Genomic DNA, 19,462 nt, shown 5'->3' with positions numbered 1-19,462 from the left:
AGTGCAGTACCACACAGTTGGTACGTTTCTGTGGGGTTACTTCTACCCATATGCAGCACTTTGCATTTTTCAACGTTAAACTTCAGTTGCCACTTCCCAGCCCATGTGCCCAAATTTTCTAGATCCTGTTGCAGTAACACACTGCCATTACTATCATTAACAACCCTGCCAACCTTTGTATCATCTGCAAACTTCGATACTAATCCTGATATACCTTCATCAATATCATTGATAAATATACAAAACAACAGTGGACCTAACACCAAACCTTGTGGGACTCCACTAATAACATAGTCCACGAAGAGCAGCACCCATTGATTACCACCCTCTGACTTCTCTCACTCAACCATCCTTTTATCCATTGTAGCAACTTACCCTTAATACCATTCTGCTCCAATTTGTACAGTAGTCTTCCATGCGCAACAATGTCAAAAGCTTTCCTGAAATCCAAATATATGATATCAAAATTATTTTAGCATCCAGTTCCTTTGTAACCACAACATAATAACCAATCAAATTTGTCAGACAAAACTTTCCCTTAACAAACCCATGCTGCGTCTGAATTATTGCTGCAGTCTTGTCTAAATGATCCTGCAGTACATCTTTAACCAGTGACTCCATTATTTTACCCGTAACAGAAGTTAAACTAACTGGTCTGTAATTACTTGTTACCCTTCAATCTCCCTTTGTGAATTGGGGACACATTTGCACATCTCCAGTCCGTGGGGACTTCCCCTGAGTCCAAGTATGCTTTCACAATTATGGCTAATAGTCTGATTACTTCTTTTGCCGCCTCCTTTAATATAACTGGATAGATCCCATCCACCCCAGGTGCCTTTCTTATGTTTAACTTCAACAATTTCTCCTCCACTTTGTTCTCAGTTATTACAAAATCATTAAGCACCCAGTTACAATTTGATAACCTTGTGGCATTTTCAAACCTTAATAACTCCTCACGTATGAATGTAGAGGCAAAATACTCATTCAGTTTGTTTGCTATCTGAGCAGGATCATCAACAGTTGAACCATCGGTATCAAGTGGACCAATCAGATTCATCCCTTTCCTTTTAGAGTTTATATTAGTAAAGAAATCCTTGCTGTTTTTCTTAGCATCCTTTGCCAAAGATTTTTTGTAATCTGCCTTCGCCTGCCTAACCTCCTCTGTGACTTGATTACAGATTAGCTTATATATATCTTAGGCTTCTGTGTCACCTGATAATTTATATGCATTCCATGCATTTTTCTTCTCTGCCACGAGTCTCATTAGTTCATCTGACAACCATTTAGGCCTAAACCTAATACAATATTTTTTAATAGGTATGAAACTTTTAGTAGCTTCCACGATTAATTCCTTGAATGCTTCCCACTTAGAATTTGCTGTTGGTAACATCATCAGTTGATTCCACTGTACAGAATTTAAAAACTGTCTGAGACAATTGTAGTCACCTTTACGGAAGCAAAAACCCCTTCCTTTACCCCTGATGGTAATTATATCTTTAAGTAAATCCCACATCAGTACACTGTGATCATTGCCACCTAATGGTTCCTTTATCTGCAAATTTTTAATACACAAATGATCACTGCTGATAACCAGATCAAGAGTATTACTCTCCCTGGTTGCCTTTCGAACATGCTGCTGCAGAAAACAAACATCCAATAAATCCACAAAAGTCTTACTAGTGTGTGACAAAGTGACCAACCCATAAGTTCCAGTCTATATCTGGGAAGTTAAAATCCCCCATTATAAGACATTCTGATTTACTAGCCCACTCTATTTCTCTGTACAACTGTTCACTGTACTCATTCGAGTCATTAGGCCTATAACACACTCCTACTCTTATTTTTGCTTTCGCAATGCTTATGTCACACCAAAATGACTCAACAGTGCACTAGTCATCTATATCAACTGGATGCACTTCTTTTGATTTTATGTTTTTCTTAATTAACAGCATAACACCTCCTCCCTTCCTATCCTGTCTATCCTTTCTGTACACATTGTACTCCCTAAATTCCAGTTCTGCATTCCTTATATCTGTGTGACACCACGTCTCTGTTATTCCAACAATATCTGCCTTTGATGTCTTGACCAACACTTCAAATTCATCAAATTTATTTACTATACTTCTAGCATTGGTATACATGTACCTATTCTTATTATTAGTTACCCTAACACATCCCATATACCCACCTGTTTCAACGATGACTGCCATCAGTCCCCGAAACCCCAACACCCCTCGCCCCATTCTGCTGCTTATTCTAGTAGTAGTGCAAGAATCACCTACACCTCTGCCTGCAGCTACTTTTAACCTTTTAGTCTGTGAATCTCCCCAAGCTAGCAGTTTTCCAACCCACCTAACGCTGCCTCGATAGCATCAGCAAATATTCTTGCACCCTTTCTATTTAAGTGTATCCCATCCCTGTAGAAGCAGTCTCTCCTGTTAACAAGCTCAGACCATTCTACCCCTTGAGCCTTGCACATTTCCTCCAGGGCCGAATTGATTGACAAGACTCTCATCATGTACTCCCTCCTATTGTGTCTGGGCAGAATTGCAGACACTTTCTAATTTAACCCTAACTCACGACTTTTTTGCAACGTTGAGCTATACTTGTTAAGTAAATCTGCAGACCACCTACTCTTAATGTCGGTGCCAACACATACAACAATATCACCCTTTGTGCCCTTGAAAGATGATATATGCTTTACAATGTCATCAACTTTGCCCCTGGAAGACATACCCTGGGTCCTATTTCATCTATCCTTTTTACACAATATATTCCCCGTCTCCCTGACAATAGAGTCACCGACGATAACTAACTCCTGTGTGACCAGCGCATTCTGCCTTGGATATTGCTGCTTTGTGGCCTGATGCACAGGAGTGAGCTCTGGTGTTGAGTTGGGCAGCTAGTTATTTGTTTTTTAGGAACATTAGCAATGAAGACCATATTGCTCTGGGATATGCGGTGGTCATTCCCTGACCTTTCCGCATCCTCCGTATTTGGTGGTGACGGGCTCGAACCCCGGTCTAATCAAGAAGCGTGTGCTACGCACTGCTGCTTCTTCCCACCTGGCTACGGAGGCACCTGAGTTGGGCAGCTGAGAGCTTGACGGGTCCCTCATTCATTTGTTCATGGGCATCTACCCTTCACTTCAAGTTCTCATAGACGCCCATCAGAACGCTGAGTTGACACCTAATTTCTAGACACTTTCTGCACCTGGCACACACAAAGACATCCTCCTTGGCTAGATCATGTTCTGTTCCAGAGAGTTCGGGAAACATTTCACAAGTTGCACATTTTTTTAGGCTGTGATGCGTTGGAGAATTGCCCTCCCTCAGTTCTCCGCCGAGTCACAGCACTGCTGCCACTTTGTGTCCGTTGCTTTTCTGCTCTAGTCTGGGGGCATGATATTTTAAATTAATAAGATCAATAAATTTAATTAAATAACTGTCAATACTACTACACTATCTAATAGAATCCTAAATGCAGGGATGCGAATTACGCTATATAATTTTACGTTAGAGCTACTTAGTTACCAGAATTAAAAATTTGAATTCCCTACCACTGCTCAATGGCTGCAAGATTTGAACGAAACAATGGTTTTACGTATATTAAGTAGTAATCTACAAAAACTCTTATCTAAATTAAAAATAACCAGCATATCTATAACTATATGGCTACTTATAAAGTTCAATATAAAATAACAATTAGGTAAATAAAATGGCAAACACATCGCTTTTTCGGAGCCTGTAATTCATAGCTGTAATTTTTAAAGAGAGTCAGAGCCCCCTCCTAAAATTGCAGCATCTGGAGGCTAGGCACCTGTGAGGTGATCTGATTGAGGTGTATAAGGCTTGGAATGATTTGGGCATGCTCAATGCTGATGGCATTCTTCCTCTTGCCCAGATTACACACTTGAAGAGATATAAATTCAAATTGAGGAAAGACAGTTGCAGAATAGATGTGCAGAATTTGCCTTTATCCATGAGCGGTTGATTGCTAGAACAAACTTCCATCTGCCGTGAAAGTTGATAGCTTAAATAAATTCAAGAAGAACTGGACAAACGTTTGAAGCAAATGGATTGGGAAGTGTTTTTTTTGTTTTTTTTTGGCTGATGTTGTGTAAGCTTGCTTTCTTGCATCATAAGTTACAACTAATGCTAATTAAGACAAAAAAGTAAGCCTGCATGTTTTTGATTACTATTCTAATAAAGTTTTTGGGTTTTGCAGTGATGCCAAAAAAGTTTTCACAGGAATTGAAATCAGATTTGAATTAGACAGAAATTCAGATAAAAATATATTAATTACTACAGAAAATTATAGGAAATATAAATTTTAGTTAGAAAAGCTATCTTTATGGCTTCCACAAGTTAAACCTTCGTTAATCATAGAAAGTAAATTTTTACAAAATATTATATTAGGAGAAACTGTCAACTTCTTATGGGAATGTGGTAATATGTATTTATCAAATGTAATGAATAATAATTGGAGTACTTGGTTACTTTCTAATAGAGAGAAATCATCCTCTCACATTTTCATAACATTTCAGAAATCAGCAGGTTTGAAAATCAAAAACAAAATAATGTGATTTTTCGATCATTTGAAATCTGAATCATGTTGAGGTATCAGGAAAAAGTTATCCATTTGAAGAATTTAGAATAAATTATGAAGTAAACAAGTATGTAAGATTATATAAAAGTTTTTTAGCTGCAGGAATAAAAGATGTGTTGTGATGAAGGTGAAATTGCAATTGCTGATTATTTTCAGTTCAAAAACATATCTCCGATAACACATTTTGACATTAGCAAGCATTCTGATTATTTCAACATCAAATCTATAGAAGTTTTATTTCAGTGTAAATTAAAAAACAATGAAAATTATTGGATGAAAAATACAGTTGCTATTTAATTGAAAAAATAGTTTATAATTAAATGAAAATTCCTGAAGACTATCCCTTTAAACCTAATACTGTAAAATGGGATGAAGTGTCTAGAGATCCTACTCTCTCTGAGCAGTTAGCTAGACAATTTAAGGATTATCTCAATTGGAATATTATTTTCAAAGAACAAAAACTCTCAGAAAGCTTCATGGAAGAATTTCACAAAAAGATTAACTGAAATCTAATATCTAAACATCAAGCTATCTCTGAAGAGTTTATTAAAGAACATGCAGATAAGCTAAAGTGAAAATTTATTTCAAAGATTATCTGAGGAATTTATTTGGGCATTCAAAGAAAAACTAAACAAAAAAAATGTAACTCAATTTCAAACACTTAGTAGTACTTTTATTCTTGAATTTGCTAATGAACTAGATATGTAAATTGTAACTAACTATCAAGAGTTACCAGAAGACATCATTGAACAACTATCAAACAGTTAGCTATATACTTATCTTTAAGTGAGGACTTTATTAATACACATAAAATGAAAATAAACTGGTGTGATGCTATTTTAAATCATCCATTTAGCAATGAATTCATAAACGAAAATTATAAAAAAGGTTAGTTTTATATTAGCAAAATTATGGATGAAATAAAATAGCAGATAAAAAAATAAGTGATTTAAGAACATACTTTGAATACAATGTAAATAAATTCAAAACTATTAAAACAAGACACCGACATTCATCTCATAGCAGAAGTTTATGAGGAAAGAAATTTATATGCCAGTAAAGTTTAGTCAAACTTATCTGATATCGATAATAAAAATTTTAATTTACAAAATGATTTAAAATTAATTTACCGTGGGTTACAAAATAATACTGAACATGTATTTGATTTTGATTATAGAATATATTTTTAAAAAGTAGTCTTTATTCTGACATGTTATTCATTGAAATTTGCATTAAAATCAGATAATTAGTTAAGGAGCTAGAGCAGCTTAAAGTTTAATGAGGATTCTAATTAATTATCTCGCATTAGCTTGAATAACGTTTCCTACTTAATATCACCTTTATTTACTTTACTTACTGATAATGGCATAGGGGCATGAAGAGTGTTTATAGTTCTTTGGCTGTAAGAGGAGAAGTCTATTTTATCAAGCTATGTGTGTGCAACAGCAAAGTTGCTGTAAATCACAGGATTGATCCTAAGAGAGAGGGTGTATAAAATTAGTGTATATGATTAGAATAGGGGTTTTTTAATTAAAATTGAGAAAACACATTATTTCATTAAAAATGATTTTTTTTGTACATTACTTTAGGAAAATGAATGATTTTAAGGAAAAATGGGAGTGTTTTTAGAGCGTTTTTTTTTTTTTTTTTTTTGTGTTTGCAAATTTGGGAAAGTGTCCTAGAATCCTCATTTTCTATACTACTATCTCCCTTTTACAGTATTGTACCTGTTCTAGAAAGGTTCACAAACACTGCACATCTTGTTAGGCTGTGATTCATAGGAGAACTGCCCCTGAGTCACAGCACTCCCGCTATTTTGAGCCTGTTGATTTGCAGCTCTAGTCTGTGACATGATTTTCATTTAAGTTCAATATATTCAAGAATACTACTAAATTAATCTACTTAAATGCAATAAATAACACTATTCTAGTCACCCGTTATGTAGCAACAATATGTATTACGCCTCAAGCTTATGTTACATCTATTACACTATCAAGTTTATGTTATACGTATTTCGCTATACTGTTATGTTTTTTAAAGTTATAAGTTAATTAAAACAGATAATAAAATTATCCAATTATGCCAACCTAGATGATTCAAACTTTTGAGATACCTAAGAACTACTTTTTACCACAATTAAAAATCTATAATTTCTCTACTGTTCTGTAACACTAGTTACACGATACTATATTTGTGGCAAATCACTGATACAAAAGCTCTATGAATAGTAATGCCATATGTTATTTTAATCATTATATACATGATAAAGTTATTAAAACACATACATAATGCTATAAATTACACCACTCTGCATGGTTTCTGATGTTTGTAAACTAAGAGCTGTTTTTAACTCAGTTTTTTAAACTTATTTCAGAAATGCTATTCATATTTTCTAACACATACTGTTTTTTCAAAAATCATTTAAGTTGATGTCATGACTTGTATTATTGAATGTATTAAGTTTGGAATAAATGCTGGGAATTTGTAAACTAAATTTCAAATGTTGGCAATACTGCCTTCAGTCATTTTTTCCTTGACCTTGAGAGTTCCATTTGGCAGTGTTTATCAGTGTGGGCAGTGTTTATTTTTGAGGTTATTGTGTCAAACTTTTACTGAAAAGTGAGTAAAATGTCTTCATTTTACTCACTTTGCAAGTGTTCAAACAATCCAAACTTATTTTGTTATATTTATGAAGTTATTTCGTCCTCAAACAAAGACAAGATATTACAGAATTTGTTAGGGTGAAGCTCGGTGACCAAGATAAACAGTGGGCTCCACGTAAAGACTGCCAAACCTGTGTTGAAGCACTGAAGTTGTGGAAAAGTGGTAAAATGAAAGCTATGCCATTTGCAATTCCCATGATTTGGCAGGAGCAAATCATGGGAATTGCAAATCACTGTGATGACTGTTACTTTTGCTTTATCGAAAAGGGATACAATGTATCCTAATATTCCAACCACTATTAGACTAGTCCCATGTGGAGATAACCTGCTGGGAATGTAGCAGCAAGGAGCGCTGAAAATGAAGCTTCCAAAGATGAAACTCATACAAGTCTACATGTCTGGGGACAGTGAGTCCAGCCCTCAACTGTTTTCACAGCATGAACTCAATGATCTGGTAAGAGATTTATATTTACCAAATGAACCTGTAGAACTCCTTGGTTCCTTAAGTAAAAAAAATCTTCTAGCACATGGGATGTTTTTCTCATGGTACAGACATGGAGAATGAAAACTAGTGTCCTAATTTTTTGAGGACAATTCTAGGTTTTTTACAGTAATATAAATGAACTGGTGAACTATGGAGGAATTAGTTTCAATTCTACACAGTGGAGACATTAATAGTTGGTTGATAGGTTTGTGCTGACTTTAAAATGATAGGCATGTTACTTGGATGGCAATCTGGCTACAGTTGGGCAAGGAGATAGCACTGAGATGTTAAGGTCTGACCACAGATGGGCAGTTTGTTGCCTGGATAAGAAAACATAGTTCATACACCACTGGCAGACCCCAAAACTGTCTTCCATCTTTGCACATCAAACTGGGTTTGATGAAACAGATTGTGAAAGCTTTACCTCAGAAAGGTCCCTACTTCAACTACCTTTGTACCAAATTCTCATTGATTACCCAAGGGAAGCTAAAGGGACTATGAATAAAAGAGAAAAATAGGCATGGATTAGCTTCAGGTCTGTTGTTGAGAACTTTTTTAGGGAACAACAAGGATCCAGACTACAAGAAAGTTGTTGAAAATATATTTGCAAAATTTCAAGAAGCTGAGCTGCAACATGAGTATCAAGGTAAATTTGTTACACTCCCACATAGACTACTTCCCAGAAAATTTAGGAAGTGTTAGCAAAGAACAGGGTGAGAGGTAGTAGTAGTAGTGGCATGTGATGTAAGAAAGCAAAGCAAGTGTATGAGCTTAAGCAGCATCAGCCAAAAAAAAAAAAAAAAACACACCATTCCCTCCTTAAATTTATTCAACCTATCAACTTCCACAACGACAGATGGAAGTTTGTTCCAGCAATTAACCACCCGCTGGCTAAAGGCAAATTTCCGCACATCTATTCTACATGTCTTTTCTTAATTTGAATTTATGCCCCCTTAGGTTCATAATCTGAACAAGTGAAAGGATCCCATCAGAATTCAGCATGCTCAACCCATTCAAGGCCTTATACACCTCAATCAGATCACCAAGCAGGTGCCTAGTCTCCAGCCACTGCAATTTGCAGAACTTAAGCCTCTCTTGGTAAGACGATCCCTTCATTCCCCTCACCAATCTTGTTGCCCTTCTCTGTACACGCTCAAGCAAATCGACATCCTTCCTAAAATGAGGCCTCCAGACCTGTAGCAGTACTCAAGGCGCGGCCTGACCATTGCCTTATACAGAGGGACAATCACCTCCTTTTCCCTGCTAGTAAAATTCCTATATATCATTGACAAGACTCCATGACCTGCCCTGGCAGCCAGTCTGCAATGCACAGTGAACTTCATATCTGACTGCACAATTACCCCCCATGTCTTTTTTCACATTCGACTTCTCTGAGTGCAGTACCAGATAGTTGGTACGTTTCTCTTCGGTTATTGCTATCCATATGCAGTACTTTGTATTTGTCAATGTTAAATTCCAGTTTAACATTGTATATGGTATCATATACTGTAAACCAAGTATATGATATCAAAATTATTTTTGCATCCAGTTCTTTTGTGACCACATCATAGTAATCAAATTCTCAGCCTATTTTCCCAACTTATCTAGATCCAGTTGGAGTAGCATACTGTCTTTACTGTCGTTAACAACCCTGCCAATCTTTGTATCATCTGCAAACTTGGACAGATAGCCTGGTATACCTTCATCAATATCGTTGATGAATACACAAAACAATAATGGGCTCAGTACCGAACACTGAGGAGTTCCACTAATAACATTCGTCCACGAAGAGCAGTGTCCATTGATTACCACTCTCTGTCGTCTCCCACTCAACCATCCCTTTATCCATTGTAGCAACTTACCCTTAATGCCATACCGCTCCACTTTGTACAGCAGTCTTCCATATGCAACAGTATCAAAAGCTTTCCTGAAATCCAAGTATATGATATCAAAATTATTTTTGTATCCAGTTCTTTTGTGACCACATCATAGTAATCAAATTGGGCAGACAAGACTTCCCTTTAACAAACCCATGCTGTATCTTAACTATTACTGCAGTCTTGTCTAGATGATCCTGCAATGCTTCTTTAACTAGTAACTCCATTATTTTCCCCGAAACACAAGTTAAACTAACAGGTCTATAGTTAATTGTGTCACCTGTTGAGCCCCCCTTTGTGAATTGGTGATACATTTGTACACCGCCAGTCCACAGGGACCTCCCCCGAGTCCAAGGAAGCTCTCGTAAGTATGGCTAAGGGTTTGCTTACTTCCTTTGCTGCCTCCTTTAATATAACTAGATAGATCGCATTCACCCCAGATGCCTTCCTTAGGTTTAACTTCAACTGACCAGTCAAGAATATGAAAGAGAACCGGGGAATGGATGGTAAGATCGATTGCAGAAGTACTTTCTGTTGATAAATGGATGTGGGTGTAAGTGCCAGTGTATAAGAGTGTTAAATTCCTGCTATTTTGAAGTTTTTCAATCATTTGTCCTCTTTTGTCTGTATGAACGGAACCCCAAATGATATGATGCTCATTAAGATCGCCCATCAGACAGAAAGGAGATGGTAATTGGTCAATTAAGTCCTCAAAGTCTTGCAGCATATATATATGGTTAGATGGAAGATATAGTGAAACCAAAGTAAGGGCAATTCCTGTCATGATGTGTACCGCAACTGCTTCAAGAGGCATTTGCGGCTGGATCTGCCAGGATGGAATATTAGAGTCTATCAGAATGGCGATCCCTCCATGAGTGGTTGTTTAGTTTTACGATCTTGCCTCTATACATATATTGTAGTGCTTGACTGAAATGCTTATGTGCAGAGTTAGGTTGTTTTCTTGTAGTAAACAAATGCTTATAAGATTATAGATGGTAATTAGACCTTTGATATCGTTAAGGTTAATTCGAAGCTCACGACAATTCAACCGAAGAAGTGTGTGCATTATTTGGACTTAGTTATTGATTCCGATGATTTACGTTGGGCTGCCTGTTTGCACCAATCTGTTTTGATTTTTTATTTTCTAGGGAAAGTTGGTCAACCACCACTGTCCATATCATCAGTTGTGTAGAGTTCCAGGACTGAATCATCTTGCTCCTTTTCGTCAATTTCCATAGTATCAGTATTTTTCTGTTTTTTGTCTACAGATTTGGTGGGATTTGCACTGCCAGTTGGTGTTGGATCTTCAGCATCTGGTTGGATTATATTATAACTGGAGTATTTATCGCCTGATCAGCTTTTCGTTTTTGTCTGTAAGAGGAGAGTACATGCCCGGTCTGCTATTGATATGTTAGGTGGAACTGAGCTGTCAGTTTGCGATCCAATTCTTTTGTTTTCTGGACTGCCGTTGCTGCTGATGCATATGATCTCACTAATGGGAGTAATGGTATCTGGTTTTTAGCTTCGTGGTATGTAACCTTATACTCAGTTTTATATTTCTGTACTTGGTTCTCTTTCTTTTCCATATATTGCATTCTCTGGAGTAGAGTAGGCAGGGTGATCTCCTTTGCAGTTTGGGCAGCAAGGAGACTGTGCATTGCATTCTTTATCATTATGATCTTTTGAGCCACAGGTGGCACAAATAGCTGGTCCTCTGCATACTGTTTACAAATTGCCATACTTTTGACACTTGAAGCATCTTATTGGATTGGGGATGTATGGCTTTACCTGGCAATTTAGGTATCCCACTTTCACTGATGTTGGTAGGGTAGGTGTGTTGAAAGTAAGTATGATAGTGCGGGTTGGTATCAGGTTTCCATCCTTTTTGATAATTCTTTTTGCATGAATGACATTCTGGTTTTGTAACTTGTACAATTTCTTCTTCAGAGTTGTTTAGGAGGTCTCATTCCAATAACCCCTTTTGATGTATTTAAAGTGGCATGTGGAGTGACTTTGGGAATCCTGCCAAAAGTTGTTGTTTTAAGAAGTAGGAATGACGTTGATTTGTCGTTTCCATAAGTAGGTCACCTGATTTCAGGCAGCAAACCATTTTCAGTGGACCAGCTACATGTTCTAGACATTAAAGTTTACTAACTGGCTGGTCTGATAAGGAATGTAAAATTAGAAAGAGTGGAGTGATGGTCTGGGTCACATCTTTCTTTTGTCTCTTCACAGTAGATGGGTTAGGATCATCTGGCTGCTGACAGTGTTGAGTTTGTTCCATAGATCCAGGTGAAACCTGGTTTTCAGAGTCCATTTTTGCTCCTTTTAGTCCTGAAAGGATTATTTTTTCCTTTCAGATTTCCAGCCCCGCCATGGAGAGGCAGGAGCAGTACCACCTAGTGGCCAAGCACCTGGAGAAGTTAGTTTGTTAGTGAAAAAATTAATTAATACACTAAGAAAAGAAAGGTGATTTTCCTTCCTGGGTTCTTACTCGAAATCTGTTAAGTACAGAACCACTTAAAAAGAAATGAGGATAAGAAAGGCACTGGAAAGAAAACAGAATGAAATCACTCAGAAAATCACTTTATTTATCACTCAAGAAAATCGCTTGGCCTCAGTTCTTCAGATAATTTCAAACCAATATCCGATGGAATTTTTATGAACGGGTTTTAAACCCAATCATAGTCCTCTACATTTAATGATGGAAAATAAAAGTTTAATTTCTCTTCCAGAGTTGTCAAATGCTCAACCACGACAGTAGTAATTTCTTTTATATGGGTTTTACATAGCAAAGGAAACATTTCAAAATTATGATCTCTAGCTCTATTTTATCAAATTGCTATTTTTTTCTGAAATGCAATTAGCTTATCTGTCAAAGTTAGAATATTTTAATTTGCATACTTGTATTATATTTTAATGACCTTGCATACTTGTATTGAGGTTATTAAGGTGCATAAATAAATATTCCAGCCTGGAAATCCAATATTCACAATGAAGATATTCACAAAAGCGTTCGTGTTTTTCTTCCTCAAACAGTGCAAGCATCTCTTTTCGGAGTTCATGTACATGACATAGCACCTTCCCCCTTGACGGCCATCTCACTTCTGTGTGTAAAATTAATCATCTATACTGTGAATCCATATCAATACAAATTTGCTTAAATAAATTAGTCTTTAATGGTCTGCTTTTAATGAAATTAACCATTTTGACAACTTGGTTTAAAACTTTTTGTAATTCAATTCCTAATGTTTTTGAAACGAGGACCTCCCTATATAAAGCAATGAGTTGTAATAACATTGGGATTTTGCTGTTTTACGAGCATTGTAAACCCTTTCATAGGGCCAACCATAGATGGAGCTCCATTCATACAAATGCCAACATATGACTTCCTCGAACATTACCATTTTTCTAGGTAGGTGGGTAAATTATTAAAGATGTCTTGACCTCTTGTAGTACCTGGAATTTCTTTGCAACAAAAAAATTGATTTACTATTTGGTCTCCTTCAATAAAATGAATAAATGCAAGTAGCTGTGCTTTGTTACTGATGTCAGTAGATTTGTCAATTTGCAAAGCAAAATCTGAATTCTGAAGTTTATTCCATACATTTTCTTCTATGTCAGCTGACATAGAAGAAAATGTATGGAATAAAGTTGACAGTTCTGTAATTTGTCTACAAATTGTATCATTTGAGAGGGGAATTTTGCTTATTTCTTGCTCTGCTTCATTTCCCAACACTGTTTTAACAATCTTTCTACATGCTAGCAATTTAATTGACTCAGGTTGAGTATGTGACTTCATTCTTATGAGATATCTGAAATGGTTTTGGTCTTATGAGATATCATTTCAGATATCTCATAAGAAGTGATTTGAACCTTTTAAAAAACTGTTAATCTTTTTTTAAAAACATTTGCTTGTTTCAATTGCTGCTCTGACAATCTTTTGAAATAATTTGAATTTTTCCTTGAAGATGTGAATGTTAAGTTGTAAAATGTCATTTTAACATGCTAGGAACCACGACTTTGACATTTTTTCATCACACACAGTGGGAAAGGCTTGTCTTCGTTTCCGGTCCAAGAAAAACCAAACTTTAAATAACTGTTGCAATATTGGCAATTAGGTCGTGTTTTAACTTAATTGACATTTGTTGCTTTTGAAGTAAGCTCACTTTCAGATTCACAGTCGTCAATGCTACGTTTCCTCTTAACAAATTTATCCATTTTTATAGGATGCTATATGTCATAAAAAATAATAGTGAATTGCATATACATACAACACTCACATACAACATATACTGAATTGCACATGTAGCCTATTCTGTAACACAGTTGGAGAGAACATGCAGCCTATTCCACTGTCCAGCTCAAACTAAGATAGGAACTACCCAATTTATGTAAGGGTTGCGTTCCGCGGAAAGCTACGCTAGTCGGAATTTCCCCCATGTTGTGCAGCACCGGCAACTATGATCGCTGAATTGATTGAATCAAAAAAAAGAAATGTTCGACAAACAGGTAAATAGAATTATTTATTGTATTTATTCAATTTTTTATCTAATGCACAGGAAAATTTTTAAAAGTTTCAAAATTATAAAATTACAAAAAAGGAGAGGAGACAAGCATAACGTCAGTAAGTTTAAACTATCGAGCATCGTTGCCAGAATCTACATCTTCAGCCAATAAGTACGCCGCTGAGGAAATTGAGGGCTGTGAAGATTTAGAAGGGGTCAACCACTCAACCTTACAAAAGAACATATTAATGGATGACTGGATGGTGGCTTTTTTCTTTTCATTGTAGATTTCTTTGTAGCAAGCAAGCATATCATTTACCCCCCGGTTAACTTTTAAGAATCGTTCGCTGTCAGGATCCATCTTCTCAAACCTCGCCATTGTTGATACAATTTCACGAAATGCCATTGCCATCTCTCTGGTGAAGCGTCTCGGCTCCTCATTTGGTTTATCTTGAGCTTCGTCAGCATTTTTTTTTCTTTCACTATCGCCACCTGCAAGTCAATAAGTTCTTTGTTAGATAATTCCTTCTCTTCTTCCTCTATTAACTCCACCACATCTTTGGCATCAACCTCCAACTGAAGTAGCGCTGCAACCTTTACAATCTTATCTATAATCACTTCATATGATTCGTCTTTTTCAAATCCTTCGAAGCCTTTTATGTGCTGTGGGCATATTTTCTTCCATGCGCCATTTAAACAACTTTTAGTAATTTCCACCCAGGCATTATTAATGTTCAAGATGGTGTGGTAAATACTGTAAGATTTCCAAAAGTCTCTTAATTTTTCTCACCGTCCACTGCAGACAATGCCTGAGCAAATGTTGTGCGTAAATAGTATGCTTTTTAATTCGAAATAACACCCTGATCCATAGGTTGGATGAGTGAAGTTGTTTGGCAGTAGAAATATGACTCTCACGTTCTAGATGTGCAGGATATCCAGGGCATTATCTAATAGAAGCAAAATCTTGAAAGGAATGTCGTTATCTTTACAATATTTTTCAACCTCGGGAATGAAGCAGCATTTAAACCAATTCTCAAAGAGAGATATTGTTATCCATGCTTTCTGGTTCGACTTCACTCCATACTTTAACATTGTGGAAACTAGTGCGATGGGTGAACCTATTAAACCACCAGTTGCTTGCCACGAACGTGGCTTGTGGTTCGCCATACTTAGTAGTAGTGGCATGTGATGCAAGAAAGCAAATGTATGAGCTTATGCAGCATCAGCCAAAAAAAAAAAAAAAAAAAAAAATCACACCATTCCCTCCAAATGCCTGTCCAGTTCCTCCTTAAATTTATTTAACCTATCAACTTCCACAACGACAGATGGAAGTTTGTTCCAGCAATTAACCACCCGCTGGCTAAAGGCAAATTTCCGCACATCTAATCTACATCTGTCTTTTCTTAATTTGAATTTATGCCCCCTTACGTTCGTAATCTGAACAAGTGGAAGGATCCCATCAGAATTCAGCATGCTGAACCCATTCAAGGCCTTATACACCTCAATCAGATCACCGCGCAGGTGCCTAGTCTCCAGCCACTGCAATTTGCAGAACTTAAGCCTCTCTTGATAAGAGGATCCCTTCATTCCCCTCACCAATCTTGTTGCCCTTCTCTGTACACGCTCAAGTAAATCTACATCCTTGCTAAAATGAGGCCTCCAGACCTGTACGCAGTACTCAAGGCGTGGCCTGACCATTGCCTTATACAGAGGGACAATCACCTCCTTCTCCCTGCTAGCAAAATTCCTATATATCATTGACAAAACCCCATGACCTGCCCTGGCAGCCTGTCTGCATTGCTCAGAAAACTTCATATCTGCCTGCACAATTACTCCCAGGTCTTTTTCATTTTCTACCACCTTAAGTGTAGTACCACACAGTTGGTATGTTTCTCTGGGGTTACTTCTACCCATATGCAGTACTTTGCATTTGTCAAGGTTAAACTTTAGTTGCCACTTCTTAGCCCATCTGCCCAAATTATCTAGATCCTGTTGCAGTAGCACACTGCCATTACTGTCATTAACAACCCTGCCAACCTTTGTATCATCTGCAAACTTCGACACTAAGCCTGATATACCTTCATCAATATCATTGATAAATATACAAAACAACAGTGGACCCAACACCAAACCCCGTGGGACTCCACTAATAACATTAGTCCAAGAAGAGCAGCACCCATTGATTACCACCCTCTGTCTTCTCCCACTTAATCATCCTTTTATCCATTGTAGCAACTTACCCTTAATACCATTCTGCTCCAATTTGTACAATAGTCTTCCATGCGCAACACTGTCAAAAGCTTTCTTGAAATCCAAATATATGATATCAAAATTATTTTTTGCATCCAGTTCCTTTGTAACCACATCATAATATCCTATCAAATTTGTCAGACAAGCTTTCCCTTAACAAACCCATGCTGTGTCTGAATTATTGCTGCAGTCTTGTCTAGATGATCCTGCAATGCATCTTTAACCAGCGACTCCATTATTTTACAATGAACAGAAGTTAAACTAACTGGTCTGTAATTACCCGTGTCACCCTTCGATCCCCCTTTGTGAATTGGGGATACATTTGCACATCTCCAGTCCGTGGGAACCTCCCCTGAGTCCAAGGATGCTCTCATAATTATGGTTAAGGGTTTGCTTAGTTGCTTTGCGCCTCCTTTAGTATAACTGGATAGATCCCATCCACCCCAGGTGCTTTTCTTACGTTTAACTTCAACAATTTCTCTTCCACTTTGCTCTCAGTTATTACAAGATCATTAAGCACCCTGCTACAATTTGATAACCTTCTGCCATTTTCAAACCTTAATAATTCCTCACGTGTGAATGTAGATGCAAAATACTCATTCAGTTTGTTTGCTTATGCTTAATATCTTCATAAATACTTGTTGCTTTTGCTTGAATGGTCATTAGACTCAGGGGCACTTGCTTCTGAATCTGATTTTCCATCCATATTAATTAACAGCTGTTCCATCTTCGATACAGCACCTGAACGCTGTTTTGTCATCACTGTTGACCTTAAGTGCATTGATCCTTTGACAGGGCACGTATAGTGCACTGTCCTTTAAAACAGTATTTACTGTTGAAGCAGCGGGATCTAATTCCCGTGCAATAGATGACAAACTTTGTCTTGCTTCGTACTTCTTAATCATTTTCATCTTCATTTCTAAATCAATTTTGTTTCATTTCCTGACACTACCACCACTTGCACTTCTCATTGATTACTTTCCCTTCAACATTGTAATACGTAAATAAGAATGAAGAGAAGTTTCTGAAAATTTGTTTTTTATGATCGAAGATTTCAGTGAAGGGGAACACATTTCACCATAATAGCGTAAAAACCCATACGATTGCAGTTATTGGTATTATTGCAAATACAATAAGATCGAGTTTACTACCCATTTATAATTAGATGCACTAACAGAAAAGCTCAATAAACCAGAGAGTGCAAATTGTTTTGTTTTATGGTTGTGATCTCCAGAAATGTGTTTTAGAAAAATATCACAAAGGCATTCAAAACTGATTCTTTTAACAGGAATATATGATAACGATGACAGTGTAGTGCAATTTCCATTATAAATATGACCTTTTAGAGAGATAAATGGTTTAGTAATATAGCGAAATTTTCAACTTCCAAGGACTTGGAACGAATTACAAAAAAAGTGTTATTGGGTTCACATTACGATATTTTCATGATACCTCCATTTTTCCCTATGGGATGCAAAATACGTTGCCACAAAGTTTACACTGGCGGGCAAAAACTTACATAAAGTCGGATTTACGTAAGTCGGAGAGTTCATGAAAGTGAGTCAATAAGCCTGCATCTTAAGCGGCCATTCAAGCATGTGTGTTTTAATGCATTTCGAATGATCCTAGGTCATGCTTGCTAGCTGTGTACAATAATAACTGTTACCCTAGGGGCCTAGCCTAGCTATAATTTGATCATGCGTGTAATAAATCTCTATTCAAATGGGTTTCTTTTCATTTTTAAAATATACTTTCATAATATTCGCAACACACCTAGCCACCTCTTGCAGTGCACCAAACTAAACCAGTGTTCCGTGGTGCATCGTTTGAGAATCACTGGCCTAGAATAAGGAAAGAGCATACTATCCTATCAATGATTTTGATAGTATGACAGGTTAGTATGATTTTCAATGATTTTGGATAAAATAATTTTCCCTGAGAGACAGAGAGGTCATAATCCCTACTGGCACTTTCTGGTCTGGTGAGACTGCAACAGCTATAAGTCTCCAAGAGTGGGATGCAAATAAATTAAGGTCAAATTTTCATGGCTATAAATGATGCTAGAACTAGAGGCCATAAATTCAAAAGTTACAGACTGGACTAACACTTTCGCTGCTGAGTCAAAAAAGGATTGAAAACCACAGAACTGAGTTAATCTGGATTAAAAAGAGCAGAAACATTCTTGGGCTTTCTTTTCACTATGACTGAATTAATCAGGCCCCAGTGAAGGTGGTTTGGAAAAAATGTTCTAAAAGTAGAATACTGTTTCCTTAAAATCCAAACCCACATATTTCAGCCCAGGAAGCAATGAATGTGTTAATATCAGTAAGGCCAAATGATGCAAAGAAGTGGATTTTTTCAACAAAAAAAAAATAAAAAAAAATAATTAATTAATTAATAAGATAAAAGTAAATATATAAAAAAAAAAACAGTATATTCATACTATTTCCATTCTCTCAAGGTAACCAATCAATTCTGCTTTGAACTTAAACAGGCTAACTACCTCTGCCATGTTGGGTGGAAACATATTCCAAGGATTGTAGGAAGTTTTCTTTTAGTCAGTGAGTTATTAATTACAGAATAAGTCAACACTGGATAGATGAGGCTGACATGCTTGGGAAAATTCAAAAGTGGGCTGGACTATGGCTAATTGTAATACTGCACTTTCAATTAATTATACTTTCAATAAATACAGGATCTGTATTGAGACCTAGAATTTGTCTGTGAAATTATAATATATTATAATATTAACTGCTGTTAATATTATAATTTCACATACAAATTCTAGGTCTCAATACAGATCCTGTGTAGTACAATTTAAACTTATCCTCCTTAAAAAAAAAATTAACTATAGCAGACAGCTATAATTTTACTTATCATAAACACAAGATTATATAAAAAAATTCTTTAATTAAAAAAAAAAAAGTAATACTCTAATTTACCATAACATCCTTTATAAGTTGTGCTGCCACCTGCTCAGGAGTAAATAAACCTGCTGATTCTGATATGATGTTGGTTTCTGTAGGCTAAAAATGAAAAAAAAATTAAGTTGAAACAAAAAAAACTAAGTGG

General features: G+C 36.4%; 1 protein-coding gene across 1 annotated transcript in view; it reads right to left on the bottom strand.

Moving 5' to 3' along the window:
• Kdsr (3-ketodihydrosphingosine reductase) overlaps window positions 1-19,462 on the bottom strand; it is a 213,577-nt gene that overhangs the window by 12,946 nt on the left and 181,169 nt on the right. The window contains exon 8 of the mRNA XM_090371754.1: window positions 19,333-19,416. Within this exon, the coding sequence (XP_090227880.1) occupies window positions 19,333-19,416 (84 nt within the window). The remainder of the gene's footprint in view (window positions 1-19,332; window positions 19,417-19,462) is intronic.

This window comes from Mastigoproctus giganteus, chromosome 4 (assembly GCF_048544385.1).
Source record: "Mastigoproctus giganteus isolate SK-2022 chromosome 4, ASM4854438v1, whole genome shotgun sequence".
In the NCBI taxonomy this organism is placed as follows: domain Eukaryota; kingdom Metazoa; phylum Arthropoda; class Arachnida; order Uropygi; family Thelyphonidae; genus Mastigoproctus; species Mastigoproctus giganteus.
Note: the sequence above shows the minus strand (reverse complement) of the source record. Positions and strands in the feature narration are given on the sequence as shown.